Consider the following 26,322-nt stretch of genomic DNA (forward strand, 5'->3'; position numbering starts at 1 on the left):
AGTACTAGCTTGCCTCATTATCTGCACTTGAAAATCTTCAGCTTGCTGTGCAAATCTGTATTAAAGCCCCTTTAATGGGTCCAATTGAAAGAAGCATAATTCTACCTTTAAGCATTAATTAACGCTAATAATTTTTTCTTAACTTTTGTACTTTCACCTGACTGTATTTTTCTTTGTAATAAAATGCTGTTATTAAATTAAGACAAATGTATACACACACATTATTGCCATCTTCACATTTTATTTCCAGTAGCAGATAACCTTGATTATTCTTGTGTAATGAGGGACATGAGAATAATTTCAGTAATAGGGAGTTTAGCTGAATGTGTCAGTGGTGATGAGATTATGTGGAGTTTGTAAACTCTTGCAAAAAAAGTTTCTCCAGTGAATGAGATTTATATTTATAGATAATGCAAGTGAACAATATCTGAGGACACCGACATTTTTTTCTTCAAAAAGGTTTTTTAACTCAAGTTGTACCTTGGAAAATAGTTCATCATTCAATGCTGGAACCCATTTGTTAGATGCAGCCCTTTCAGACTTCACTGGTGAATTATCATGTGTCTTTTTTACTGCTTGCCAACTTCTAGTTAGCATTCTCATAAAATTAAGGGAAAGAAATCTCGTTAAGGAACTGGCCTGTGTGAGAAAGACAAGAAGGAAAATATAATTCAAATAGTTGAATGTTGCTGATTTTGTTTTATTGATACGAGTCTACCTGAGGTAGGCAGTGTGATGACTATGGCTAATACCTGTGGGCTTGTTTGTCTGAAGAAATTAATAAGCAGTAAATTACAGTGTGCCTTTACAGCTCATTAGTACTTTTGTGTGAATTCCCAACAGGAATGCTTTCTCTGCAAGTTGAAAACGTGTTTCTGTGTGCTAGCTTACTCAGTTTTGAGGAAAGAGTTCTCCCACTTAATCTACCAGACAGCAGCTATATTGGGTGATGGTACAGGTATGCTATAAAGCCACACTTGATTTTCATTAATTTGCCTGAGTGGCCAAGCCTGAAGTTGTCTAAAGCTTCTGGATCTTTATTACTCTGCCTTCCTGTTCTAAGTTGTGTTTTTAGCCTGAAATGACAGCTGCACTCAGATTGGACAGGAAAAAAGTACAGTGAATGAAGAAAAGTGATGTTAATTGTCCTGTGCCAGTTCTACCGGTGTGAAATGCTTGATTCTTGTGTTAGCAGAGCTCAATATAAGTCTGGAAAGGAGTAAAAGAGATTTTTCTGTGGGCCTCATCTTTATGATGCTGTTTGTCCTGTAGGAGCTTGGGGTGTAGTGTGAGAATTTCCTGTCCAATTCAGGTAAAAACAATTAAGTAGCCAATCAGAGAAATGATGGGATAGCCTTTTTTCTACAGATTAAAATGGTTTCTAAAGTAATTGGAAACTGTTTATACTGTAGAAGAAATTGACTTCTTAGCTGTTTAGTGTATTATGTTTGTTTTAGTGAAACATTTTTTTTTTCAATTGTAAAATCAGTATAGTGAGTGGGTGAAGCTGGATTTTATTCCCCCCTCTAAGAACATTGTTGATGAGGAATCTTTTCATATATCATGGCTTCTTACTTGAATACAGGCAGATTTGCTCACATTCAAGAAAACCCCTGTTCCTTAAGGACAGGGTAGCAGAAGGCAGCATGCCCTCTGAGTTGAAGTACTGCCCATATGAATCTGCTGACCACACATAGGAGGGAGCTTATCAGAAAAGTTGATCATAGCAACAGCTGTTCTTTATTTACTATACCTGATCTGGCAATGTTGATGTATGTGAGTGTAATGAAATACTGCTGTGTCAGGAGTAAATGCTTGTAGGTGTCCTTTCCTGCAGATCTCATAGTCATACACAGTTTCAAAGACAGAGGCTATTTTGCTCTGAGGACCTTGTGCAGCCCTTGCAGAGGACGCCAATGTAGAAAAAATACCCAGTTCCATCAAGATCATGCTCTGCAATGAAGAGAAAAAAAATTCAGCAAATTATTGGTTTTCATTTGGAAATAGTGGGCTCAATAAGGGGTAAGGAGATATTTTGGATTTTCTGCTGCCTGATCCAGAGGGCTGGGCTGCTGCTTTGCATCATTTCAAATATATATATCTGCTAAGGAGAGGTGGAGTAGAGAATGTGTCAATGTGTTTTGTGATCTGGGGGTCGGCCTCTTCTCACAGATGACTGGACTAGAGGGAATGGTCTCAAGTTGTGCCAGGGCAGGCTTAGGTTAGAAATTAGGAGAAATTTCTTCTCAGAAAGAGTGGTCAGGCATTGGAACAGGCTGCTCAGGAAGGTGGTGGAGTCACTGCCCCTGGGGGTGTTCAGGGGGAGGTTGGATGTGGTGCTCAGGGACGTGTTGATATTGGTGGTAGGGGGATGGTTGGACCAGATGATCTTGGAGGTCTTATCCAACCTTAATGATTCTGTGATTCATTGTGCTGCTTTACAGAACAGTTTTTACAGGTCCCATAGAAAATCCAGTCTGACCTGATGCTGAGAACAACTAGACAAAAGAGGAAGGGGGATTTATTCAGAGCAGCTGATGGTTAAGGTGATGTTAGAGCTGTGGCAAGATTGTCAGTATCGATTATATTGTCAGTGTTAGTTATCCTGAGAGCTGTCATATCCTCATTAGAGGAAAATGGCCCATTAATCTTTAAATCTAGCAGATGCATTACTGCAATGCATGCTATACTGGGAGAGATGCTGGTTTTAGTGTGAAGCTACAGCTTTTCTTTTCAGCAGTGCCGCTTCATTTCCAAACTAGAGGTGTTTTCTTGTGAAAAGGTTCCCCTTCTAGGGCAGGGAGCTTGTGCGTATGTTGTTTCAGATATGGCAAATCTATTGCACCCATGCCAGAAACAGTATTTGGCTCCCACCGTCAATACAAAACCAGCTGCTGGCAACGCTTGCCTTATGCCTCTGCAGCAGAAGGAGCAAGCAGAAGTGATGCATGAGATTGTAGGAGATGGTAAGAAGTGAAAGAAATTGTGTAACCTTGTTTTAATGAACAAGATAAGGAAAGTGCTATGAAGTAGTTGTAAAGAGCCGCTCAAATGGAACACAATGGCGCATGTCATAAAGTTTTGTCATTGCTGTCATCTGCTTAGCAGATTTTTGGCTAGAATTTGTTCTTTTGCTGCTAGAGAAAGCAAGACGCTAGAGTTGCAAAACTACATGATGTCGCTACGTGAAGTCCCAGTGTATTTCCACCACATGTTGAAATACTGAGAAATTCTGTTGGGTGGTATAATTAAGATAGCAAAATTTGCTGAAGATACCCAATTAATCACATCAGACAAGTCTAAAGAGCACAATGGGGAACATAGTGTTCATAATGGATTATACTGTTTGACCCTTACTTAATCTATGGGTCAGGAGAGAATTCAGGTGCAAGACCAACTACTGTCAGAAGAGCAAGAATATATTCCCCACCTGCAAAATGTCATTAGCTGCTTATATTTCTGATCTGCTTCTCTGTAGATCCATTTCACCTGATACTCTTAGAACAAAAACAAAACCAACCTTCTTTACAGGATCTTTACTTTCTTTTCTTCCTCCTGGAAAAAAAAAAAAAAAAAAAAAGACCCACCTTGTTTCTTTAATACATAAACAGTAGGTAAACACATCTGAATGGACAGTGTTTTGAGCATTTTTTTTTTGTATACATCTCTAGGTTATGTTTATTTCATGTCTATTATTGATAGAAGTTCTGATATTCTCGTTAATGTTGGGAATGGATTTCCTGATGTCTTCTGGCAGCATCATTCTTCTTTTTATTAGGTAAATCCTTTTAAATTGTTTCTTCTTGGGGAGTCCTGGAGCATGGGATGGGATAAAGAAGAACAAACAAACTTATGGTGCTATGAAAATCAAGTGGACTCCTGCACTTCAGTTCCCCTCTCCTTGCTGTTTTTTTTGTTAAAGATTGTTATAGCTTAAGGGCAAACATGAAAAGCAGGCATTAATAGTGAGATATGTACTCATAATACTGTTGCACAAGTTACGTTTTTATCCATTATACACAGTTGTTTTTTTACCTTGTTTTTTTCTGTCTTTCTTAGGAGTCAAGTTCTAAGTTGAATAGGTGTTTGTGAATGAAGGCATCATGTTACTGTAGAATCAGGTAGCACTGTCAGCATTTTACTTTTGGAGCTGTATGGATTTAAAAATAATTGCATTTTGTATCATAACTGGCTAGCGTCATTTTGACTATGAAAGGACAGTATACAGATTGCTAAGTGCAGCTGATGACTTCTATAACATATGGCTACCTTTTCATGAATTATTTACATAGAACTTCTGCTCATCCTACATCTGAAAATAATTAAAGGATCTAATGAATAGTCATGAGATGAAAGTGGATTTCTTTTGTTTGGTTTTATTTTTTTCTTCTGTGCTCTTTCTGTGGGAGAGCTGTATCTGAATGTGACTGGGAATATTACTTGTTAATTGTGCTTCTGAGTGTTCAAGTTTAGAACAATGAAGTTCAAAAAATATAAAGAGAAATTTGAGAAAACAAGGAAAGATGTGAAGTGTTGACAGTACTTTTTTAATGGCACCTAGTTAATTTGCAGTTCCTGCCAGAAGAAAGGAAAGTTGGAAACAAGGGGAGAAAGTTAGGACTGTGGTAAGCTGATCTCAGGTACGTGGTGACAAAAGGGTGGTGACAATGGTGATTTGATGACAATACATGTGTAAAAGTTGAAGGAGAAATTTTGAAGAGAGGCATTTTAAAAGGGAGAATAATAAATTTGTGCTTACTTGAGTTGTAATAAAATAATGTAAATTAATTAGTAAATTCATTTTGTTTAAGGTCTTGGTATTTCATAAAAAGTCATTGTTTAGGAGTTCCTCATCAGTTCCAGTTACCACTCTTACCTACATTTTATGAACCTGCATAGAAGCACGTAGGGAGTACTGATAGTAATCTGGTAACATTTTACACTGCAGTACTGTGAATAATCTTCCTCCACTCCAAAATGTGGAAACACTTATGTAGTAATAGTATGTACAACTCTTGTTTCGTCGTCCTTTCTGCGTGCTTTTTATGTAGTGATTAAAAATATTCACTGAAGTTCAATGAGGATATCTATAAGAACATCAAACAGTCTATTACTCTTGGTCATTGTATATACTGATACTCTTTTTGAAAACAGACTCCTAGCATTATTATGTCACTTTCACTGTCTTGCATAAGGTAGTATACTGTCTAAATTCAGGCTGGATAAAAATGAATTTCAGTTTAAAAATCTATATTTTTGCTTATGTGTTCACAATAAATATGACGGAAAATTGTACCAAGATACTGACATGACTCTGATGTGCTTTTTTTCAGAGCTAGGAGAAAAAAAACTTTTTCCCTTTATATTCTGATGTGCAGCTTAGCATGTGATTTTACTTCCCTTGCTGATTGACATTAAAGTATTTAAAACAGAAGTAGTTATTTCCAGTAAATAACTGGATATTTTTAAGGAAAAATAAACAAACAAACAACAACAACAACAAAAAAAAAACAAACAAAAAGCAACAACAACAAAAAACACCTGTATTGTGTTGTAGCTAAAGAGGTACCATGAGAAAAAGTAAAAATGAACTCTGGAACAACAGTCCTCTTGAACATCAGAAGATGTGCTCCAACAGCTCACGGTATTTCTTTCTTTGTATGTACTGTTGCCTGGAGCATTCTGGGTGCTAACAGTATATAAGGGATATTCTTTGATTCTTCTCAGTGAAGCAAAAGGGTATCAGCAGATTCCTTTGTTTTTTCTTAGAGTGAATTCACTTGTAGAATACAGTTTTATTTTGTGTATTTGGAAGCTTGTCTATGGAAAAATCTTTGCAAGTGTACTCTAGTTGTCTTAGTTATATACATTTTTTATAGTTCTTGGGCAGGAGGCTGTCAACAGACTATTGAATGTTGCTTTTGTCCTGTTGTATTCAAACAAGCACAATTGCAGTCAATGCAGAATTTTAAGATTGTTCTTGTGTAGCATTAACCTGTCTTTTATGCTATCTAGACAAAAACAGTAGATACTGTGGGAATAGATGAATTCCTGATGAGTGTTTTCATCTGGTGAAGTCTGTCAAAATAACCTCATGTGGGAGGTTGCCCCATGTGTTTGATCACACTTTCTTCTTTTTTTTTTTCCTGCTGTTTCACTTGCCTACCAGAATAGGATAGTCTTTTAGGAACACTGATTGTTTTCTCTGCTTCAAGAAATCAGTCTTTACTCTATTATTCTTATTATACAAAGTAATTCATGGGTTGAGGAAATAAAGAGCAAAAATAGCTGCCCAGGCAAAGGCAGATGATAATTTACTTAATTGTCTGTATCTTAGAAACTCTTCTTTATGACCCTTATTTCTACCCAGTCATGGCTCCTAAGTCATATTCCTGTGTTCCCCCCCCCCCCCCCCCCCCCCCCCCCGGTTCTTTATAAGCCTGTGAAGTAAGCAGATATGAGAATAAAAGTTCATTCTCTTTAGAGGAAAAGAGCATACAAGATGGTACCCAGGTAATATGCTTTGAAACATAACAGGAGTTTTTTCATGCAGATATAACTTACCTAAATCATGTTTCACTACTGCTGCAATAGTTGACTTTGTAGACCATTCAGATGAGTTTGCTTCATGATGATTGATATGATGTAGTTGTCTTTTGTTTGATTTAAAGTCTTATGTGGGTCAGTTGTGGGGATAAGTAATTAATGTGCTAGTCTGATTCAGGATGATCTGTGACTATGCTGCAAAGTATGCAAAGTAAGTAGTTTATTTGAGTTTAAAATTCCATCCCAACAATATTGAACAAACATTTTAAGCAGCTTGTTGCACTTTTGTTGTATCAATGTGCCTCCATTATTCTTCAAACTTCTGTAAAACATCGTGTTCCTGACATGACCCAAAGATCTTTCTGATTTTGCTTTACAAATGTATGTTTTACATAAAAGTTTAATGTATGCTTTATAAATGCGTGTGTGCGTATATTTCCAGTCACTAGTGGCGTCCCCCAGGGCTCGGTGCTGGGGCCGGTCCTCTTTAATATCTTCATCGATGATCTGGATGAGGGCATTGAGTGCACCCTCAGTAAGTTTGCAGATGACACCAAGTTAGGTGCGTTTGTCAATCTGCTCGAGGGTAGGAAGGCTCTGCAGGAGGATCTGGATAGGCTGCACCGATGGGCTGAGGCCAACTGCATGAAGTTCAACAAGGCCAAGTGCCAGGTCCTGCACCTGTGGCGCAGTAACCCCAAGCAGAGCTACAGGCTGGGAGATGAGTGGTTGGAGAGCTGCCAGGCAGAGAAGGACCTGGGAGTGATGGTGGATAGTCGGCTGAATATGAGCCAGCAGTGTGCTCAGGTGGCCAAGAAGGCCAACAGCATCCTGGCTTGTGTAAGAAGCAGTGTGACCAGCAGGGCTAGGGAGGTGATCATCCCCCTGTACTCGGCTCTGGTGAGGCCGCACCTCGAGTACTGTGTTCAGTTTTGGGCCCCTCGCTACAAGAAGGACATGGAGGTGCTCGAGCGAGTCCAGAGAAGGGCGACGAAGCTGGTGAGGGGCCTGGAGAACAAGTCCTACGAGGAGCGGCTGAGGGAGCTGGGCTTGTTCAGCCTGGAGAAGAGGAGGCTCAGGGGCGACCTTATCGCTCTCTATGGGTACCTTAAAGGAGGCTGTAGCGAGGTGGGGGTTGGTCTGTTCTCCCATGTGCCTGGTGACAGGACGAGGGGGAATGGCCTGAAGTTGCACCAGGGGAGATTTAGGTTGGATGTTAGGAAGAACTTCTTTACTGAGATGGTTGTTAGGCATTGGAATGGGCCGCCCAGGGAAGTGGTGGAGTCAGCATCCCTGGAGGTCTTTAAAAGACGTTTAGGTGTTGAACTTAGCAATATGGTTTAGTGGAGGACTTGTTAGTGTTAGGTCAGAGTTTGGACTCAATGATCTTGAGGTCTCTTCCAACATAGAAATTCTGTGATATATATGTATGTGTGTGTGTATATATATATATATATATATATATATATATATATATATATATATACACATACACACGTATCCATACTTTTTCAGCATGGCGTAGCTTGTGTGCTCAATTGGATGCCTTAAAGAGCTAGAGCTGAACTTTGAGATTCTTTATGTGCATATTTGTGAATCTTGAACTCCATTAGAGCCAACAGACTCTTTTGGATAGGTAGAATTTCTAGGGGAGTTCTTTCAATGTTGACTTTGTCTTGATAAACGTTAAACAAGCAGCAATGAGCTAGAAGGATGACTCAGAGGAGCCACTTACTCAAAGTCTGTGAGGACTGGGGGATTGAGAGGGAGGCAAACGAAGTAATGCTTTCCATGGTAATATGGAATTGTGTTTTAAAAGATGCAACTTAATCATTATCTGCCAACAATGACTTGTTTCTGTAACTGTAATATGTCTGAAGAACAAATATTTTGTTTTTTGAATAGTTAAGTCGTGTCTAGTAGGTTCAAAGTATGCAAGAGAGGAGTCCTTGGTAAAGATGAGTTTTCTCTATTTCCCCGTTCCTTCCATAATATCTACTGAATGCATGCTGTCATCCTGGCAGTATATACAACCTTGCAAGGACCAAAATGCAAATGTTCTTACCAAAAAAGACAGGGAGTTAAAAATGAAAAGAAAGCAAATAAACAACAGAAAAAAAAAAAAAAAAAAAAAAAAAGAACTGGTGGGGTGTTTGGGTTTGTCCTACGTGGTTATGCAAAAATATTTCTAAGCAAACGAGAAAAATGCATAGACTGATTTTTCAGCAGATTGCCTTTCTAATATACTTTTAACTACACACATATGTACATATATAAAGTGTGAGCAGGCATATATATAAACAGACATATAAAAATTAAATCTAAAATATTGTGTGCACTCTTCTAAACTTGCTGATAGTACTTTAACAATTTGAACATCATGAAGTTAGCATAGCATATTCACACTCAATTTATGAATAAGTTGTAGTGTCCTGAATAACAAATTACCTGGGCTAAAAAGGTTTATGCACTGTGGTATGATTCTGAGAAAAGTTTCATATAAATTTCTGAATCTGAAATTCGGGTTTGGTTTTATTTTGGAAGAAATGGAAGAATGGTTATGAATCTATAATCTTAGGAAAACTTTAACTAGAGTGTTTTTGTTTAAAGTGCCAATGCTGTAGAATGTGTCTCTGTAGGGGAGTTAGTTATATTATAAAAATAAATAACTACACTAGAGGTTCAAGATTAAATTACCAATTAAATACTGTTTTAAATACAAGCTGGTTCAGTATCTTCACAGTTGAGTCTTTACATGACAGAACTGTTTGTAAAAAGGTGTATTAATGAAATCCTCTGGGTATTTTTTTGTCTGGTTGGTTGGTTGGTTTGAATTAATGACATGTGAGGAAAAATTCCAAGGCATGAGAGTATGAGGTTTCTGTATTTTCTTTCACTTTTCTTTTGATTTTACTCTCATTTTTCTATTCTCTTTAATTCATGTTCATATTCTTTTCCACCTTTTTAAAAAAAGTTCTGTTAGAAAGTCTGTCATTTTGTATATTCTACTATGGCTGCTATCTACCACAAGATAGGTGTGTTGTTTTTTCCTTTTTTTTCCCCTCCTTGATAAACTAAAAATTTCATTGTGGAAAAGTAAAATACCCCTCATGCCTCCCTACACTATTTATTGGACATTATCTGTTCATGGTTGCTTGTTTTTGGTATTTGCTACAGAGGTTAGCTGTATTCCATTCTCTTTCTCATTATTCTCAAACTGCTTTTTAGGGTTTGTTCTTGCTTGGAAATATTTTCTTATCCGTAGTGTGGTATGTTTCATTTTGTAAAAAACATCACCAAATTTAGAATAAATTAGAATAGGGATAAATTAATTGCTACATTTGTGCGAATGATATGTAGAAGATTTGAGGCTGATGGTAGGAGGAAAAGTAGAAAACAAAAGTATCTGCAAGAAAAGTGAGGATGTGTTGTGTAGAAAAAGGGAAGAAGTCTATAGAAGATAAGCAGATACGCAAAGTAATTCAGAAGAAGTTAAAACAAAGGTCTCTGTTAAGTAAAAGATGAAACAGCAAGGCAAAATACAATCCATAAAAAGAAATGAAGTGATACATTAAATGACTAAGTATTTTGCTAAATGCATAGACTAATTTCACAGCCTTCAAATATATTTTTCTGGAGCCTTTCTGTCACTGTAGTTTGCAAGTGACTTAAGTGATAATTGGCAAAGAAATAATTCCTACCAGCCTTAGTCTTAAAATCAAATATGTGAAATGAGTTTTTTTTAATTTTTTTTTTTTTTTATGTTTTTACTCCAGTAATACTGAAAAGGGTGTTTTACTGGGTATTAAGAGTTTTGAAATGTTGTAACATAATGCATAAGACAGAGAAGAACATTCATATCTTGAGGAGACACTGGTTTTCAGACCAGTACTCAAACTCTGAAAATTAACCTATCCTTCTGTGAGGATTGCGTTGTGGACGTATTGCTGTTGGGGTACAGGTGCTCTGGATACCAACGCACAGATACTTCAAACATGCTGAGCAAGTGATGCCTACCCCTGCACAGCTTGCTTGTATCCATGACTGCTGGCTATACTATGCATGTTTTTTTGTTGTAGGTGAATTATTTCAGTGGTCAGTGACGACATACGTACTGTTTACCCTGTTATGTGTAGGTTTAAAATCATTGATTGCTGGTTAGAATTTCAACCGCATTGTTCTATGTATGCTTTTGTTCTCAGCATGTTTTTGTTCTTTTTCATGTCTGACATAAACATGAATCAGAATTTACCATTTGGAGTTTACAAACCTTTGTGTGTGTTACCAGCAGTATTTTGGAATAATCCTTTTGTTGATCATTTTATGTGTTTCTGAGCATGTTTATTTACTTTGGATGTTAAGGGCAAAGCAGTTGCATTTTTGTCCTCAAACAAAAGTTTCTTCTATTTCATAATACAGCTACAGTGTTCATGCTAGGAAAATGTAATAGATAAATGCTATTCTGGTTTATGGCGAGGGACAAAGCAATACGTGAAATTAAACCAGACTCCTGAAGAAAAATGCAAAGTGCTAATACACATTAAAGACTGAGGATGCTTTAATATGAATATCTTAAAAATAGAATGAAAAAATCTAGCATAGAAACTTGAAGTTTTGTTGTTGTTGTTTTTTTAATGGCCATGAGTTTCTGTTATGTGCATCACATAAAACTGTTGCCTATGCTTAGTGGAGTTGTCTTCCTTGCTTTGAGCTGCAAATTCAGTTAGATTTAATTCTTTTCATGCAGATACTATCTATCATAATCTGGCTTCCTCACTTAATAAATGCTTTTCATTATCATCATGAATTTTGGAGAGTTTTCAACTATTTTTTTTGGCTAGATTTTTGGTACATTGAAAGCGCAAATGAAAAAGTACTTTAATGTATTCTTAATTCTCAACCACAAATATCATTTCTACAAATGGCTGTTTTTTGTCTAATCTTGACTGAACAATTTCTGTTTGGTTCTACACTTATGGGCTTTTTTGTTCAGTTGCAGCAAGCTATTCAGTTCCACGTTTACATTATTGTGTCTAATGGTGATGCTGTTTTGGGTACGAGTAAAGTAGTAACTAAATGAAAAGAATACTGAAAAACTACATATAATAGATCGTTACACGACATAGGTCAAAATGGTTTCAGCACATGCAAGTTCTTTTACAATTGCTTCTTGTCTAACAGATTTATTTTTCTAATAGAGACTCTCAGGACAGCAGCAAGAGATAAACAACTTAATACAGAGAAAAATTGCTGTGGATGAAGAAAATGCCCGTTTGAAGAATGAATTCAGTAACTTGAACCAGAAATTTAAAGATAAAAGTGAAGAACTTAAGGTATATTGACTTGTACATAGTTTTATAAGACTGTAGCTTTGAAGTAGTTCTTTAAGCAGTGTCAGCCTTTGTGGCACAGAAAGTGACAAGCTTGGAGAAAAAATTGCCTTAGGCCTTGCTATACCTTACCGTTTTCTCACATACCAACTCCGAGGAAGATGCTTTAAAGCCAAGAATCCAAGCTTTATAACTTTCAGATAAATAGTTAATGATGGAAATGGAGCAAAGAAAGTAGGAGTGTGAAGATGTGGCTTCTTGTAATTAGATTCTGATGGGACTGGCATTATTAATTGATAAAGCCGAGGTCTGGGAGGATATGTCTGTGTGGGTCTCAAAAATAGCTGGGGACAGCATCAAAGGCAGCTTGATCAATTAATGGGCTCTTTGCAAATGTGTACTCATCAAAGCTGTCATCCAGCTAAAAAATATGACCCTTCCACCTGCATGAAAGAGGCCAATAAAAGTACACAGGTGACCTTGGCCATCAAATATAGAAGAAGCTGCTGTGAGGGTAAAACTGCACAGTTTATATTTGCTGATTAGTTCTCACTTTTTTTGTTTATCGGCCCTTGTGGTACTGTTCTACAGGACACCGAGGAGTGTGCACAGAAGAAGGAAGAGCAAAACAGACTGGTTATAAAAAACCTGGAGGAGGAAAATAAGGGATTAAATACACGCTGTGCTGACCTGCTAAATGACCTGGAGAAACTGAGGAAACAGGAGGTACAATGGAAAACAGAAAAATCTGGCAGTGATGCCAGAATAAAGGTATGAAGTGGAATGGACTTCTGGATGTTATTTCAGAAATAACTTCTCCAGACATTTGCACTACAAGTTATTTTCCTTAAATAACAAGTTATATATTCAAATCTACCAGTGGGGACTTGCATTCATTTACATTCCTTCACTAAAGACCCACAGCTTTTTAAAAATTGATGTTGCAAAGCAGGAATCTGACTTCAAATAGTCATCTTAAAATGTAATCATTAAAAAATAAAAGATACTGTATTTTAAGATAAAATATATATATGAAATAATAAAAGCTTAAAAGTATTATAATTCATGACTTTTTTCTCAATGTATTATTTACTTGCCTGTAATTTGGTTGTAGTAGACTTGATATTTGTTTTGGAAGGACCCTTTAAAACTTTTAACTGCAGTTTTGAATAAATTGTGTCCTATCCTCCAGAGGACTTCACTCTGTGGAGACCTTATTATTGCATATACTATATTTAAAAAGTTATTTTCATTGTTTATGACAAAATGAAAAAAGAAATGATTGAATGCATAGTGCAAAATATTGTGTCTGTTATTTAAGTGTAACTTTGACCTGTTAAGTGAAAATTGGCAATTTCTTTTTAAATTCGTATAAGAATGAAAACCCCAAACATGGCATCAAAGTGTTTGATGTCTGCTTACATATATGTATGTATATTCAATAGATTCTTTTTATTTACATGGCTAATGAATTCTTACACCATTTTCTTTTAAACTATCAATGTATATGACTTTCTGGTATATTCAATATCGTGACTACCTAGTCAGTATCTTGTCCAGAAATATCTTTTTTCTCACTCTAGCAATTTAGTAGTTTTGGAGACTCCTCTGCTTGTTCTACTGATGGAAAAACCCTTGTAAAGAGTGCCATTTAGATTTTTTTAACATAGAAGTGAAGTTCTTGCAAATTGAGGCCTTTGGAATGGTTGTGATGACAGGATTACAGGATTTCCAAGACAACAAATGGTTGGTTTGCTGGTTCTTGGAGGGGCAGGGGGAAATCTAGTGGTTTAGAACTGATTTAGTAATTTTCAAATTGTTAAATATATTGCTATACCTGATAAATTATTGAAAATCATTGTTACTGACACCTTCAATGAGAACAGTCATAATAATTCCTAATCTGTCTCTTTTCTTGGCTGATAGGGCATGCTCAGGAGAGAAAAGTGTGTCATAGTTTTATGATTCCAGGGATGAAAATAAGTAGTGTCAGTACTTCAGAGCGAGTTGGCAAGCGTGGCAAGGTGGTGTCAGAAGTAACTTCTTGAGAGAGGTGCTACCTGAATCAACTCTGAATGACACACAGCTGGATCTGCTGTTCAGAAGCAAGGAAGAACTCACGGGGGATCTAATAATCAATGGCAGCCTTCGCAATAGTGACTGTGAAATTGTGAAGTCAATGATTCTGAGTAAATGAAGGAAGGACAGTAGTAGCACAGTATGGACCTAGAATTAAGGAGCGGGCTTTCTGGTTTATGGAGTAGGCAGAGACGGGTGGAATTGCATGAGAAACAGCACTAAAGAGGTTGGAAAAATTTACCAAGTCTTTAAAGACAGCCTCTTCCAAGCCCAAGTGCAGTCCACTAAGATGCTAAGGAGAACAAGTGGATGCATCAGGACACTAGCTTAGCTTAGCTAAACACAATTAATCACCAGGTGTCAGTGGGCAGGGAGCATGAGGAGGAGGGTATCAGCATTCAGGAAGTGAACACAATGAAGTCTACAAACAATGAGAAATTCAGAAACATTGTGTGGGCACACAGGGACAGTGGTAACCTAATTATAGTTGAGACTTAAAAGTTGTGACAGGTAATAAAAAGAGTTTGTTGCACTACTAAAAGGCTGAAAAAGGAAATTGTGGGCTTGTTGCTTAAAGAGAAGGATAAATTAGTGACAGAAAGTAATAGATAAAGCTTGCCTAGAGGCTGGGTTTCAGAAGTACCAGCAGTGGATGAGCTGGGAGTTGCTTGAGATAACTTGACTAGTAAACGTCCTTTGGACGAGCTGAACTGCATCCAAGCTGCTGAGAGAATTGACTCATGCCTCTGTGAAGCTGCTGCCTATCATCTTTCAAAGGTTGTGGAAATCAGGGAAGGTCTCCAATGAAAAGGATGACCCAAAAACAGATAGGTCAGCCTCACGTCAGTCCCTGGGAAAGTCACAGAATGTCTTCTTGGAAGCCATATCTGGGCACATAATTGAGAAAGTAACTAGAAACTCCTCATGGATTTACCAAGGACAACTAATTTTTGAGCAACCAAATTGTCTTTTGTGATAAAATGGTTGCATCTGTGAACAAGGCAAGAACAATGGATATGACTAACATGAACTTTAGCAAGATTTTTTAAACTGTCTTGCTACAGTGTTCCAAAACGAAGATGTTACAGCTGAATGGATGAAAAACAACCTGTTTAAAAAAAGCTTTTTGATTGTTTTGGTTCAGAGGGCTGTGGTTAATGGATTGTACTGGTCTGGAGGCTGGTAAAAAGTGGCTACCTGCAAGACCTATCCTGGACCTGTCTTGTTTAAAATCTTTGTCAGTGACTTGGAGGAGGGGGCAGCGGGCATGCTCATCAAATTTTCAGATGACACCAAACTGGGGGGAACAGTTGAAGTGCTCAGGGACATGGCTGCCATGAGGAACCTTGACACAAATGTGCAGTGGCCTTAATTAGGACAAATGGTGAGCCATGAACTAGGGAATGCAGCTATGTGGGGGACAGGGAAAAGCTCTTGGTGTGGGCAGGGAGTGAGCTGAACAGGGGCCAGCTGTTTCAGGCAGCCATGAGGGCCAACAATACCCAGGGAGGCATGAGGAGGATGTGTGTGGCTCAAGAGCCAGGGGAGGGATCATCATCCCCCTCTGCTCAGTGCTGTAGATGCAGTATCGATTTTTGAGTCCTGCAATACAAGAAATACTTGTAATTTATTCCTGACAGTAAACTGGCAGGAGAGAGGGGAGGCACCAAGGCAGTGGTGCTGGAGGCCCTGCCCTGTGAGGTGAGGCTGCAGAGTAGGGCTGGTTCAGCTGGGATAAGGGGCAGCTGTGGGGACACCCAGCAGCAGCCCTGGCACCGTCAGGAAGAGACGCGGCCAGGCTCTGCCCAGGGGTGTGTGATGGGGGGGTGGGAGGCAGGGCATGGGCCGAGGCACGAGAGGCTCAGGCTGGAGACGAGGAGAAGCCTTTCCCCACCAGTACAGCCTGGCTGTGGAGCTGGGGCACAGGGAGGTTGGGCCTCTGTGGCCTGCGGGTTTCGTGTCCTGGCTGGGTGAAGCCCTGAGCAGCCCGGCCTGAGCCCAGGCTGAGCCTGCTCTGGGCCAGAGCTGGGCTGAAGACCTTCTTCTGCCAGGCTGCAAGTGTCTGTGTGTTTACATGGCAAGGTTTTGGCAGCAGGGTTGGCCTCTGTGAGCAGAGCCCAGCAGCTGCCATGTGTCAGACCAGAGCCATCTCCAGATCCAAAAAGGACCTGCCGATGGCCAGACCTGAGCCGCAGAGTGATGCTGGCTGGGCCTCTAGGAGAGCAGATTTAAGAAAAGGAAAAATAAACTGCTGCTGAACAGCAGCTGAGAGAGAGGAGAACAAGCCCTGCAGACCCCCAGGTCAGTGGAGCAGGAGGGCAGGAGGTGCTCCAGGCATGCAGCAGCAGTTCCCCTGTGGGCTGTGCAGGGAGAGGCCCCTGGTGGAGCAGGCTGTCCCCCTGCAGCCCATGGGTCCCACATGGAGCAGATCTCCACGCTGCAGCCCCCCCATGGGTGGAGGAGCCCCCGGTGGAGCAGGTGGATGTGGCCTGGAGGAGGCTGCGGCCCATGGAGAGCCCCTGCAGGAGCAGGCCCCGGGCCGGAGCTGCAGCCCATGGAGAGGAGCCCACTCAGGAGCAGGGGACCTGGGGGGAGCTGCCACCCACCCGTGGGGAACCCGTGCTGGAGCAGTTTGCTCCTGGGGGACGTGGACCCCATGGATGGACCCTGTGGCACGGAGCCGCGTGGGAGCAGTGCTTGAAGAGCTGCTGCCTGTGGGCAGACCATGCGGGGGATCAGTTGGGGAAGGACGGCATCCCATGGGAGGGACCCCACGTAGAGCAGGGGCAGAGAGAGACCGTGAGGGAGTGGAGATGAAGCGACAGGGACTGACCGCAGCCCCCATTCCCTGTCCCCTGTACCTCTGCGCTGCTCTGGGGGACGAGGTAGAAGAGGGTAGATGGGAGGAAGGTGTTTTTAATTTGCTTTTAGTTTCTCACTGCTCTAGTTTGTTATTAATTGGCAATAAATTACATTAATCTCCTTTATGTTGAGTCTGTTTTTTCTGTGATGGGGGAGTGAACTCCCTGTCCTTATCTCAACCCAGGAGCTCTTTTCAGCATATTTTCTCCCACTGTCCTTATGAGAAGGGCGAGTGAGAGAGGCCAGGTGGACCTTAGCTGCCCATCGGTATTAAACCACCACAAGCAGTTACCCTGATACTCCAGCTTATGCCTTTTTTTTTTTTTTTTTTTCTGTGAGCTTAGTCAAGAGACTGTACAGAATTAAGTGAATTTGATTATCTCACAAGACTGTTGGAAGGATTGAGAGGCATATTAAAAGTACTATCTGTATGAGGGAAATGTCATATATAACCCCTAGGAAGTAGTAATTTATCATAGTTTTTTACCTGCATTTGGTCAAATAAGCATTTGTAAAAAACACAGCTGTTTTTGCAGTTCATCACCATTTTTACACAGTCATATTGTAAATATTTGCTTGAAAATTTCAATTTATTTTTCCCAGTGTTCTGACATTACTTGATGTTCTCAAGAATCAATATTGGATGGCAGATTGGCTTTTAACAGGATGCTTATAAACAATAAAGAATAATAATTTCCTTATCCTCAGAGGCCAAATGCAACATTATCATGCTACACTGTATTGGGATACAGATTATTTTCTAATGTATACACCCCAATATAACATGTCCCTTCAATGATTTTAAAAAGAGGTTTCTGAACAAATTCAATAACAGAATTGTACTGTTCTCAGGTGATGGTAGAAATGGTTATATATAAAAATAATTTGAATTTAGAAACAATACCCATTCTGAGAACCAGTTTTGCCTCAGACTGAAGTTTGAGGGTGAAACTAGAATCTTTTTTTGTACATGTTTTTCAGTAACAAACGCTATGTTTATCAATATTGTAGATGGTGTTATACAGATGCTATTCATGTTACTCTCCTATGTCTGTGGAAGAATAAAATGAAATCAATGTAAACTATGTCATCATTGTATTTAAAGCAGGTATTAGATAATAGAAATGTTAAGTCGTAACAGAGGTTCTCCAAAGGCTGGTAGTGTGTGCCTCCTTCTTACTGGCCATTTTGTTTTGTTTTGTTTTATTTATTGGGGTCTTTATATCACTTTCTGTACAGAAAAATGTCACTTATCACTTTTGCTGACTAGATCTAGTTGTTTTCAGACCTACTGTAAATTAAACCTGGGTGTAAAACTCAACTTTTACAAATGCAGAGAAAAAACAAACTGCTATGACTAGGTTGTCCATTTTAATGGTTATTCCTTTAATTATTTGTTATGTTAGTCTAAATACAGGTGAGATGAACTAGAAGAGAGCCAACAAGGTGGCTAAAAATTGTCAGTTGTGTTTCATTGTTTCACATATATGCCTTCATATAAGTAATGTACAGTACCCTAAGAATAAATACAGCGTTTTGCTTTAGTACCCTAAAAATAAATACAGTGTTTTGCTTTCTGCTTTCAAATAGGTCTTGTTTCCTAGGCTTATATCAGTTTCTGCATCTCCTAAAAGAGCACAAGTAGAAAAGCTGAAAATCAGCCACTTTATGCATGGAAGTGTCTCCCTGTGTAAAAATGAATTAGGGATGTGAGTTATGTTGTTATTCTTTCAGTGGAGGTTACTTAAGTTGTTCTTGAATAATACGAAGAATGTGTATTTTCCCAAACTCAAGCAGTCACAAAAGGCTTTGTATGTAGACACAAAAAAGTGCAGACTGGCAGATTTTGAGTGGAGGTGACCTGAAAGATAGTAGAATTGCTTAGTGTTTTGTTTTTTCTAGTTGGCAAGGTACAGTAAAAAGTGCCTTAAGTCTGAAGGTTAGAGTTTTTAAAGACACAGGCAAAGTTGTTCTCTTAAAATGAAGTGTGCTGAGAAACAGCCATTTCTATCCAGAGGCGCCTGGAATTTTAGTTCCAATGAAAAATTAGTTTTACTGAGAGGGGATCTTGAAAACTACTCTCACTTCTGTCAAAATTTATAAAAAGAAAAACATAAAAACAAAGGTACTGTGCTTAAAAGTGACTTTCTAACAGTTTGAAACTGCAAATAAAACCTTAGTATTCACAGTCAATTCGTAACCTATATGCAACTGTGTTGCAGCATGCCTTGTCTGTGTGTTTTGCTTTTTATGTGTGAAGTTCTTTTAAATTCACCTTACCTCTAAGTTTTCAGAATTTATCACTCTTGGGTTTGAAGTGAATAAAATACTTACATAATGTTTAAGTTACTTTTGTGCTATTTATTCTCATTTCATTTTAGTTAGCATCACCCCCTTTCTTGTGTAGAAATGAGTAAGAATGTTAGCAGTAGACTTATTTTTCATATTTCACTTTCAGTACTGTTATATAGAAGTATAACATCCTTTTCTGTCTTGTATTTTTTCTCCAATATGCATTTTCTTCCCCATATAATATAATTGAATTATTAGGTATTTTGACTTGCTGTATTTTACATAGCATTTAATTTAGTATATTTCAGAATGCTGTAGAAATTTGCATTCTGCACAATACAATTCACATTAATGTTTATTTGAAAATCAGGTTTTGGAGAATTTGTATTTAGCAAATTTTCAATCTGCCTGCTCGCATAATGGAATTGTCATCTCAGGTACTGTATCAACTAAAAGGCAACATACTAAATTTCATTGATTTAAAAAAAATTGAGATACTCAGAAATTGAGTGTTAAAGTTTAGAGCATTTCATAGTCTTATATTCCTGACTGGTGCACAGAAGCCCTATTGAATACCTTAGTATATGATATTGCAATATTTTTCTGTTTCAGAATTTTATGTTTTTAACACAGAATCACACACAAAATCATTTAGGTTGGAAGAGACTTCCAAGATCACTTAGTCATCCTCTGACCTAACAATAACAAGTCCTACATATCACTGAGCTCAACATCTAAACGTCTTTTAAAGACCTCCAGGGATGGTGACTGAACCACTTCCCTGGGCAGCCCGTTCCAACGCCTAATAAACCTTTCAGTAAAGAATTTCTTCCTAATATCCAACCTAAACTTCCCCTTTTGCAACTTTACCCCATTCCCCCTTGTCCTGTTACCGGGCACGTGAGAGAATAGACCAACCCCCACCTCATTATACATCTTCCATTATATAACTTTATAAAGTTGTATTTAGGACAAAATCATTTACTACCCATTCTACTTTGCAGTGGATGATGGGAATTTGAGTACTGGAGATGAGATTTGTTTTTTTTTTTAATCTATATCATGAAAATTATCTACTACTCATTAGCATAGTATGTGAGACGCACAAATAGGATTTATTCACAGAAAATATGAGCTATTGTCATTTTTGTTAATTTCAAGTTTGTAAGCTGGCAATCATCGTCTCAATCCACAATAACTTCTTAGTGCTGGGGAAAAACCAAGACTCAGGAGAAACCCTAAATTATTTAGCTTATTACATTGCAAACCTTATAACATTTGAACATTTTCATGTATTGATAGAATGAACTTTTTCCTATCATTCTGGAATCTTTTGTTGTTTGAGAACAAGTAATCTTTGTTATCCAAAAATTAGCCTTTAGGATTGAATGATGACTCATCAGTGGGGTACACCTGGCATATAACTTGAGATTTATCATGAAGCAAGTAGTTTTTCTGCTTCATTCATTCATTGGTATTTCCCCCAAATTAATGTTACTGTTATTAACCGGATATGATAATTCTTGTCAAAATTCAAAGAACTTAATTGTAGTACGCTTCTGATACATCTGAATATGCGTAACACAGTTTTATGCTGTTTTAAAGCAAGACAGTTAATTATTCACTACTCTTAAGTGAATAATTTTAGTGAACTATGTTTCAGCTACAAAAATATGTTGATACCTTCAATATTCAATGTATTGTTGCTTAAAGGGAAATCTGAGCACTTTTTGTTTCTGTGCAGTTTTGTTTGACCTAGTCTGTAGTCTCGAAGTCTGGAAGATAGACTAACGTACAATTGGCCATAGATTTGGGACAGTATCCTAGTAGGACATATTTATTTTAAATTATAGATGAAGCTTAGAGTACTTGCATTACTAAGAATAAATGATTGTGTTTATACTGTGCGATACTGAAGTAGGTCTGAAGTTGTTGCCCCTTTCTGAAACTCTGCTCTAGATACTACTGTAGTGCCACTATTTCCATTCTTTCCTCAGAATACCCTAGGAGAATAGTCATGCAAAGCTTCTTAAGGACTAAAGTGCCATTCTGAGCTGCTAAACCTCCAGAGAACTCTGGTGAGGTCACTATGTACAGACATCTGAGTCCTGCTTGAGTAAGCTGCCTTGCTGTTATATTCCCAGATATACCTTATACTGTGCAACTTTCACAGCAAGGCTTACTGTGAAAGACAAAGTACTGCTTGTTTACACTGTTTTCAATGAGCATTCCCATAAGTTTTTTTTTGTATGCCATTTCTTTTCCTGAATTGGAAGTGCAAAGTCAGAGCATCTGAGACTGACAAGGAACCTCAAAAACAAATCTCTATCCTGGAGTCTTAGTTTCTGTGTGTGGTATTGTACAGTCTTTGAGAAATTTAAATAATAAAAACCAAAAGCAAGGTTTAATCAGTAGTCAAATAGTCTAGTATTGCTTTGCAAGGATTTGATTCAGGATTCTCTTATGTGCGACAAGTGAACTACAGATAACTTCTTAGAATAGGGGTCCATCTAAAACTTGACGTGCAACTTTTTTCTGGGGTTTCACATTCTTCATATATGCACACATACACGTATACCTATATATTTGCTTAGACCACAATTAATATATATGCATACATATGTGCATATCCATGTGTCTATATATGTAGGTTACATGGATAGATTTTAGGAGGTTTTAACTCTGTGATGTATATTACTTTTAATATATATTAAATGTTTTCTTTGCAGAATTTGGAAACTGATTTAACGGATGCAAGAGAACAAATGAAAGAATTAAACAGTAAATGCAGTAACTTGTCATCTCAGCTAGCTGTGAAACAGGAAGAACTTTCCCAAAAAGAATGTGATATGACCATGACTAAGTAAGTATTGCATGTTTTCATTAACTTGAACCCTGAATGTTCTCAAAAAGACTGTTGGTCCATTTGTAAAGCATTATCTTGAATTAGAAGTACTTCTGTGTAACGGTGTACATTCATAGCATGCTTTTACACAAAATGTAAAATTTTTGGAGGTGTTCTAGTAGCTGGCAGTTCATGTGGACTCTTTCTGATAATAGTATTGGGTCAGAGAACGACCAATCTCCACTGCAAGCAACAAAATACCAATACAATCAGTGACAGACATTCAGCTGGAGAGGCTATCTGACCTAAATTTGGGAAAGTTTTGAACCTAACTTAAGCTTTTTAATTAGAGTAAAATCTGAAAAGTCAGCAAGAGTTTATGTGTAGGCCTCTACTAAGGTTCAAAGTGTAGTGATATGAGCTTTATTAGAAGTCTCACACACCTTGTTCTTACACTGAATCCGGAGCATAAGTGCAATATCCTCAAGTTGTAATATCCTCAAGTTGAGGATATTACAGACTGACTTGGCCAAGTCGCTGAACTTAAAATTTCTCAAAATGAATTCTTTGTTATTTATTAGAGAAGAGCCTCTTAGGATTTGTAACAGACAGATATCATTTATAAAACATGTAATTGAAATAAATGCTTTTTTTTTGAACATGAGGTAACAAAAAATACTCCAACACATGTCTTTTGAATTGTTTGAGGTCTTTTTCTGTATGTTTATCCATGCAAACAAACTTTCAAATTGATGGAGAAGAGTAAACTGCAACTTTAGCAAACTGATTGTGTTTTTCCTATGTGCTCAAATGATTTCTGTCAAATCTGTTTAACTTGCATTGTGATCACTAATCATGTTTTTCCACATTACTAGTATGTGAGTTATGCTTTTTTTTTTTTTCTTGTGATACAGAACATTAAAATTGTTCTTTATTTTCCGAAGGTATGTAGATAAACTATTTCTGTTGGCTTTTAATTAAAAAAGCAAAGTCTTACTTAATTGAAAGAAAGCAACAACAATAGGATAAGAGAGAAAAAAGCTATGAGGAAAAAAAAGTCTTTGGATCAGCCTACTCATCCCAGTTCAGGATCTTGGAACTGTGTTGACTTCATGACTGAAGTGTTTGGTTGTTCCTCTTTTTTTTTTTGGTAACTGATATATTTTTTGCTGTTGTTGTTATCCTTGTTTAAAACTTAGTGTTATTAATGTATCACGTTGAATTTTCAGTGTTACATTCATGCTGGCAAAAAAATTCTTTGACAAATAATGTGGAAAATACCCTATCTCCCTTGCTACCTCCCATCAGCCATTTTAAACTTTTGGAGGTGGAAAAGACTTGCAAATCTTTCTCTTTCCTCCCCACTGCTCTGTTTCATCTCTCCCTGCCTACTGCATGCTTGCCTTTCCCGCCCTTCCCTTTTCTGAAAATAGATGAGAAGTACAGTCCTAATTAGAAACAAGCTCTGGAGGAGAAAAGGAGCGAAGCTGGCTTCTTTCTTTTGGTATCTTCCTTCATATGTAGTACAGGAAGATAGAGAAAAACATTATTTCGGCTGTCACCTCTATAACTTTGTAATACTGTCTGAAATTTGTAAGGCAGATGTTCAAATCAATTGGAAAGAAAGTCTCTAAGGGTCTAGGTGCAAACTGGTCTGGTGCTCTGTTTCTTGTGCCATTTTAATTTCTTGCTCTGTTCTGCATATCTGCCAGTTTGTTAGCAGGATTGTTTTTTCAGTTAAACAGTAGCTATGTCTGCTGTCACTAAGGGAGATATTTTATCTAGGAGGCAATTGGTGGTGAATTAACAGGGACTAAATTTTTTCAGTACTCTGGTCCTAGAGAATAGCAGGTGTTTTTGAAAGTCCCACCCAGCATAAATCAAAAGTCTGTCACATACTTCTGAGCGATGGAAGGTAAATATTCTAGGACCTGTGAACCGCCAGTTTTTACAGAACCCATCCTCTGCATGGCAGATATCTTCAAAAATCAAGAAGTTGCCACCTTTCTTTAATTTATTTTTTTTTCCCCCCAAAGCATTTTTGATTCACTGGGTTTAGTTTCTAACTCCCAGAGTAGCTACGAAATGCATTTCATTGTTATATTTTTCATGCTTATCTTCAGTACAGATTTTCTGGATGTTTAGAATCCCTGGTAGCCTTTCCATTTTTATGTTCTTGAAGAATGTTAAATCCTGCTGTTCATTTCTGAAAATTAATCCTGTTGCATATTTGTGATTTTTGTTTTAAATTATGCTAAATATCAGGATTTGGAACTTTGTGCTTACTGCTCAGCACTCACTGATGGTCTATGTCTCGGTGGCACAGAGCTCTGGCAGAACTTGGGACATCAAACTGGAAAGGCCTGCTTGACTCAGACTTGTCTGCTGCTGTCACAAGTATCCAGGCAATATTAAACTGTTTGAAGATATATCAAGCCTTGTTTTAAGAGAAATTAGAATTTCTTTCCTCCATGTTTGTACTGGAAGCATGTTCCAGGGGTTTGTTCGTTTGATCAGTTTCTAGCCTAAATCTATTATTGACCATTTTACAAGGACTTTCTTTTGGTAACAATATTGCTTGTTTTTATTTTTTCTCCCTTCTGCTCTTTCTGCTTACCTCCATGCTGTAAATTATGAGGCAGTCAGATTTCTACTTGGCCCTTATTTCGCTGCTGTGGGATTTTTGGGTTATTCTTTTCTGTGTGCTGTAAACCATTTCATGATGTCTATGCCATTCCCTTGAGAAGCCATAATTCATAGTGCCTGTCACAGTATTGTATTTCTAAATTACAGGTAATGGAATCTAGAGATTTCTTGAATTACCCCAAACCTTCTTATATTCCCCTGGTAAGAGGAGTAACTGAGGTTTTCAGAATCCCAGCATTCACCAAAACTGTGGTGATGAAAAAAAGCCAACAATGTCACCTAAGGTGGTGGATGTGATGAATGCTATTTGCAGTGCAGTTACATAGGTTCTGGAGTGACCATAGCTACTCATTTCATTTACATCTCTGAGAAGCCACGTCTTACTCTAAAACTGTTAGAGTGTACAGGATGTAAGTATTTTATTTAATATTATCCTCAAAGGATAGGAGAAAACATTACTTCAGTCTTTTCAGATATGAGCACTGGAGCTATCTCTACCCTAAACAATAGTATGAATCTTAAGAATGGTTACTGCCAGGACAAGTGTCAAATACCTGACTTTTGCTGCATTCCAGTTTGTACTGTCTTTATGTAATGTCAACCTATTGGTTGTGAGAGGTCTCTGTCTCTAAAGGAGTCTTAACTTGAAAAGCATAAGGCTGCTTCTTAGATGATTTCCCCCTTTCTACAAAAAAGACTGTTTGAACAACCCAAACTGCCTCATTTTAAACTAGTCCTTGAGTTTTTACACAACGTTAGCATGCAGATGTCCCCAGTGTCTTTCTGCTCAGTCCTCTGGCATTTCTGCTGTTCATTGTTGCTTTCTAGTCTTGGGAAAATCGTATTTTATGCATTCTTTGAGAGTTCTCATTCCTGAACCAAGCATAGCGGTGGCCCATTATTTCTCATTGTGGAGCCACCATTCATAGTTAGCCCTATCAGAGTGAGACTTAAATCCTTTAAAATAATCTGAAAATTGCAGTTATTTTCTTAAGTAACTCATCGGAAAAAAAAAAAAAAAAAAAGTCAATTAGGTCAATACCGTAGACTGAAGAGTTATCTTATGAAGGAGTTAAGTATTATTCCAGCTACTCTAAGAGGCAGGCTGTATTTCAGCATCATCCTCCAGTTGGTTCAGCCTCCTCCTGAGTTCTCTGTAATCATTTCAGATATCCAAATGGAGGTACACTGGGAGGCAGTCAAACAGCTAAGTTTACATAACAAGTTGAGTGAGCTTTAAGAAACAGTAAAAAGCAAATTTTAAAAAATAATTTGAAAACAAGAAGAACAAGCAATAGCTAATTATGTGACAGCTCTTACTCAGCACTTCACTTTTCCATGTCCTCACTGATGGTCCCAGCTAATTATAGGAAATCCAAACTGAACAGTAGCTTATCTGGCTCCAGAGGGTTTGTAGTCCTGTTTCACAGAACACTCCTACTTTGATGCAAAGAGCTATTTATGCTATAATATGTGCATAATTTACATCTTCCCTTTATCCAGAAAAACGATCTTTATGTCAATCCAAAGGATTTCTTCATTGTATCAATTTGAAACATGATGCAAGACATGCTTTTTTAAAGTTCTGTGTTGTAGGCATATAGGTTCTTCACAGATCTGGTCTCCCTAAATTAAAAATGTTGTTTCTGTTTACAAGTTCTTTTTTCTGTTTTTACATGGAAATGTAGATTTTTTTTTTTTCCATTTCTAATCTATTTCAAA

The 26,322-nt window shown here is 37.9% G+C and overlaps 1 protein-coding gene across 1 annotated transcript in view; it reads left to right on the plus strand.

The window, feature by feature from the left end:
- CNTLN (centlein) overlaps window positions 1–26,322 on the plus strand; it is a gene marked incomplete at its 5' end in the record, with an annotated part of 202,072 nt that overhangs the window by 36,105 nt on the left and 139,645 nt on the right. Inside the window, 3 exons of the mRNA XM_084304658.1 lie at window positions 11,745–11,879; window positions 12,468–12,647; window positions 21,839–21,972. Of these exons, the coding sequence (XP_084160784.1) occupies window positions 11,745–11,879; window positions 12,468–12,647; window positions 21,839–21,972 (449 nt within the window). The remainder of the gene's footprint in view (window positions 1–11,744; window positions 11,880–12,467; window positions 12,648–21,838; window positions 21,973–26,322) is intronic.

Source organism: Netta rufina, assembly GCF_964035555.1.
Source record: "Netta rufina genome assembly, chromosome: Z".
Lineage (NCBI taxonomy): Eukaryota > Metazoa > Chordata > Aves > Anseriformes > Anatidae > Netta > Netta rufina.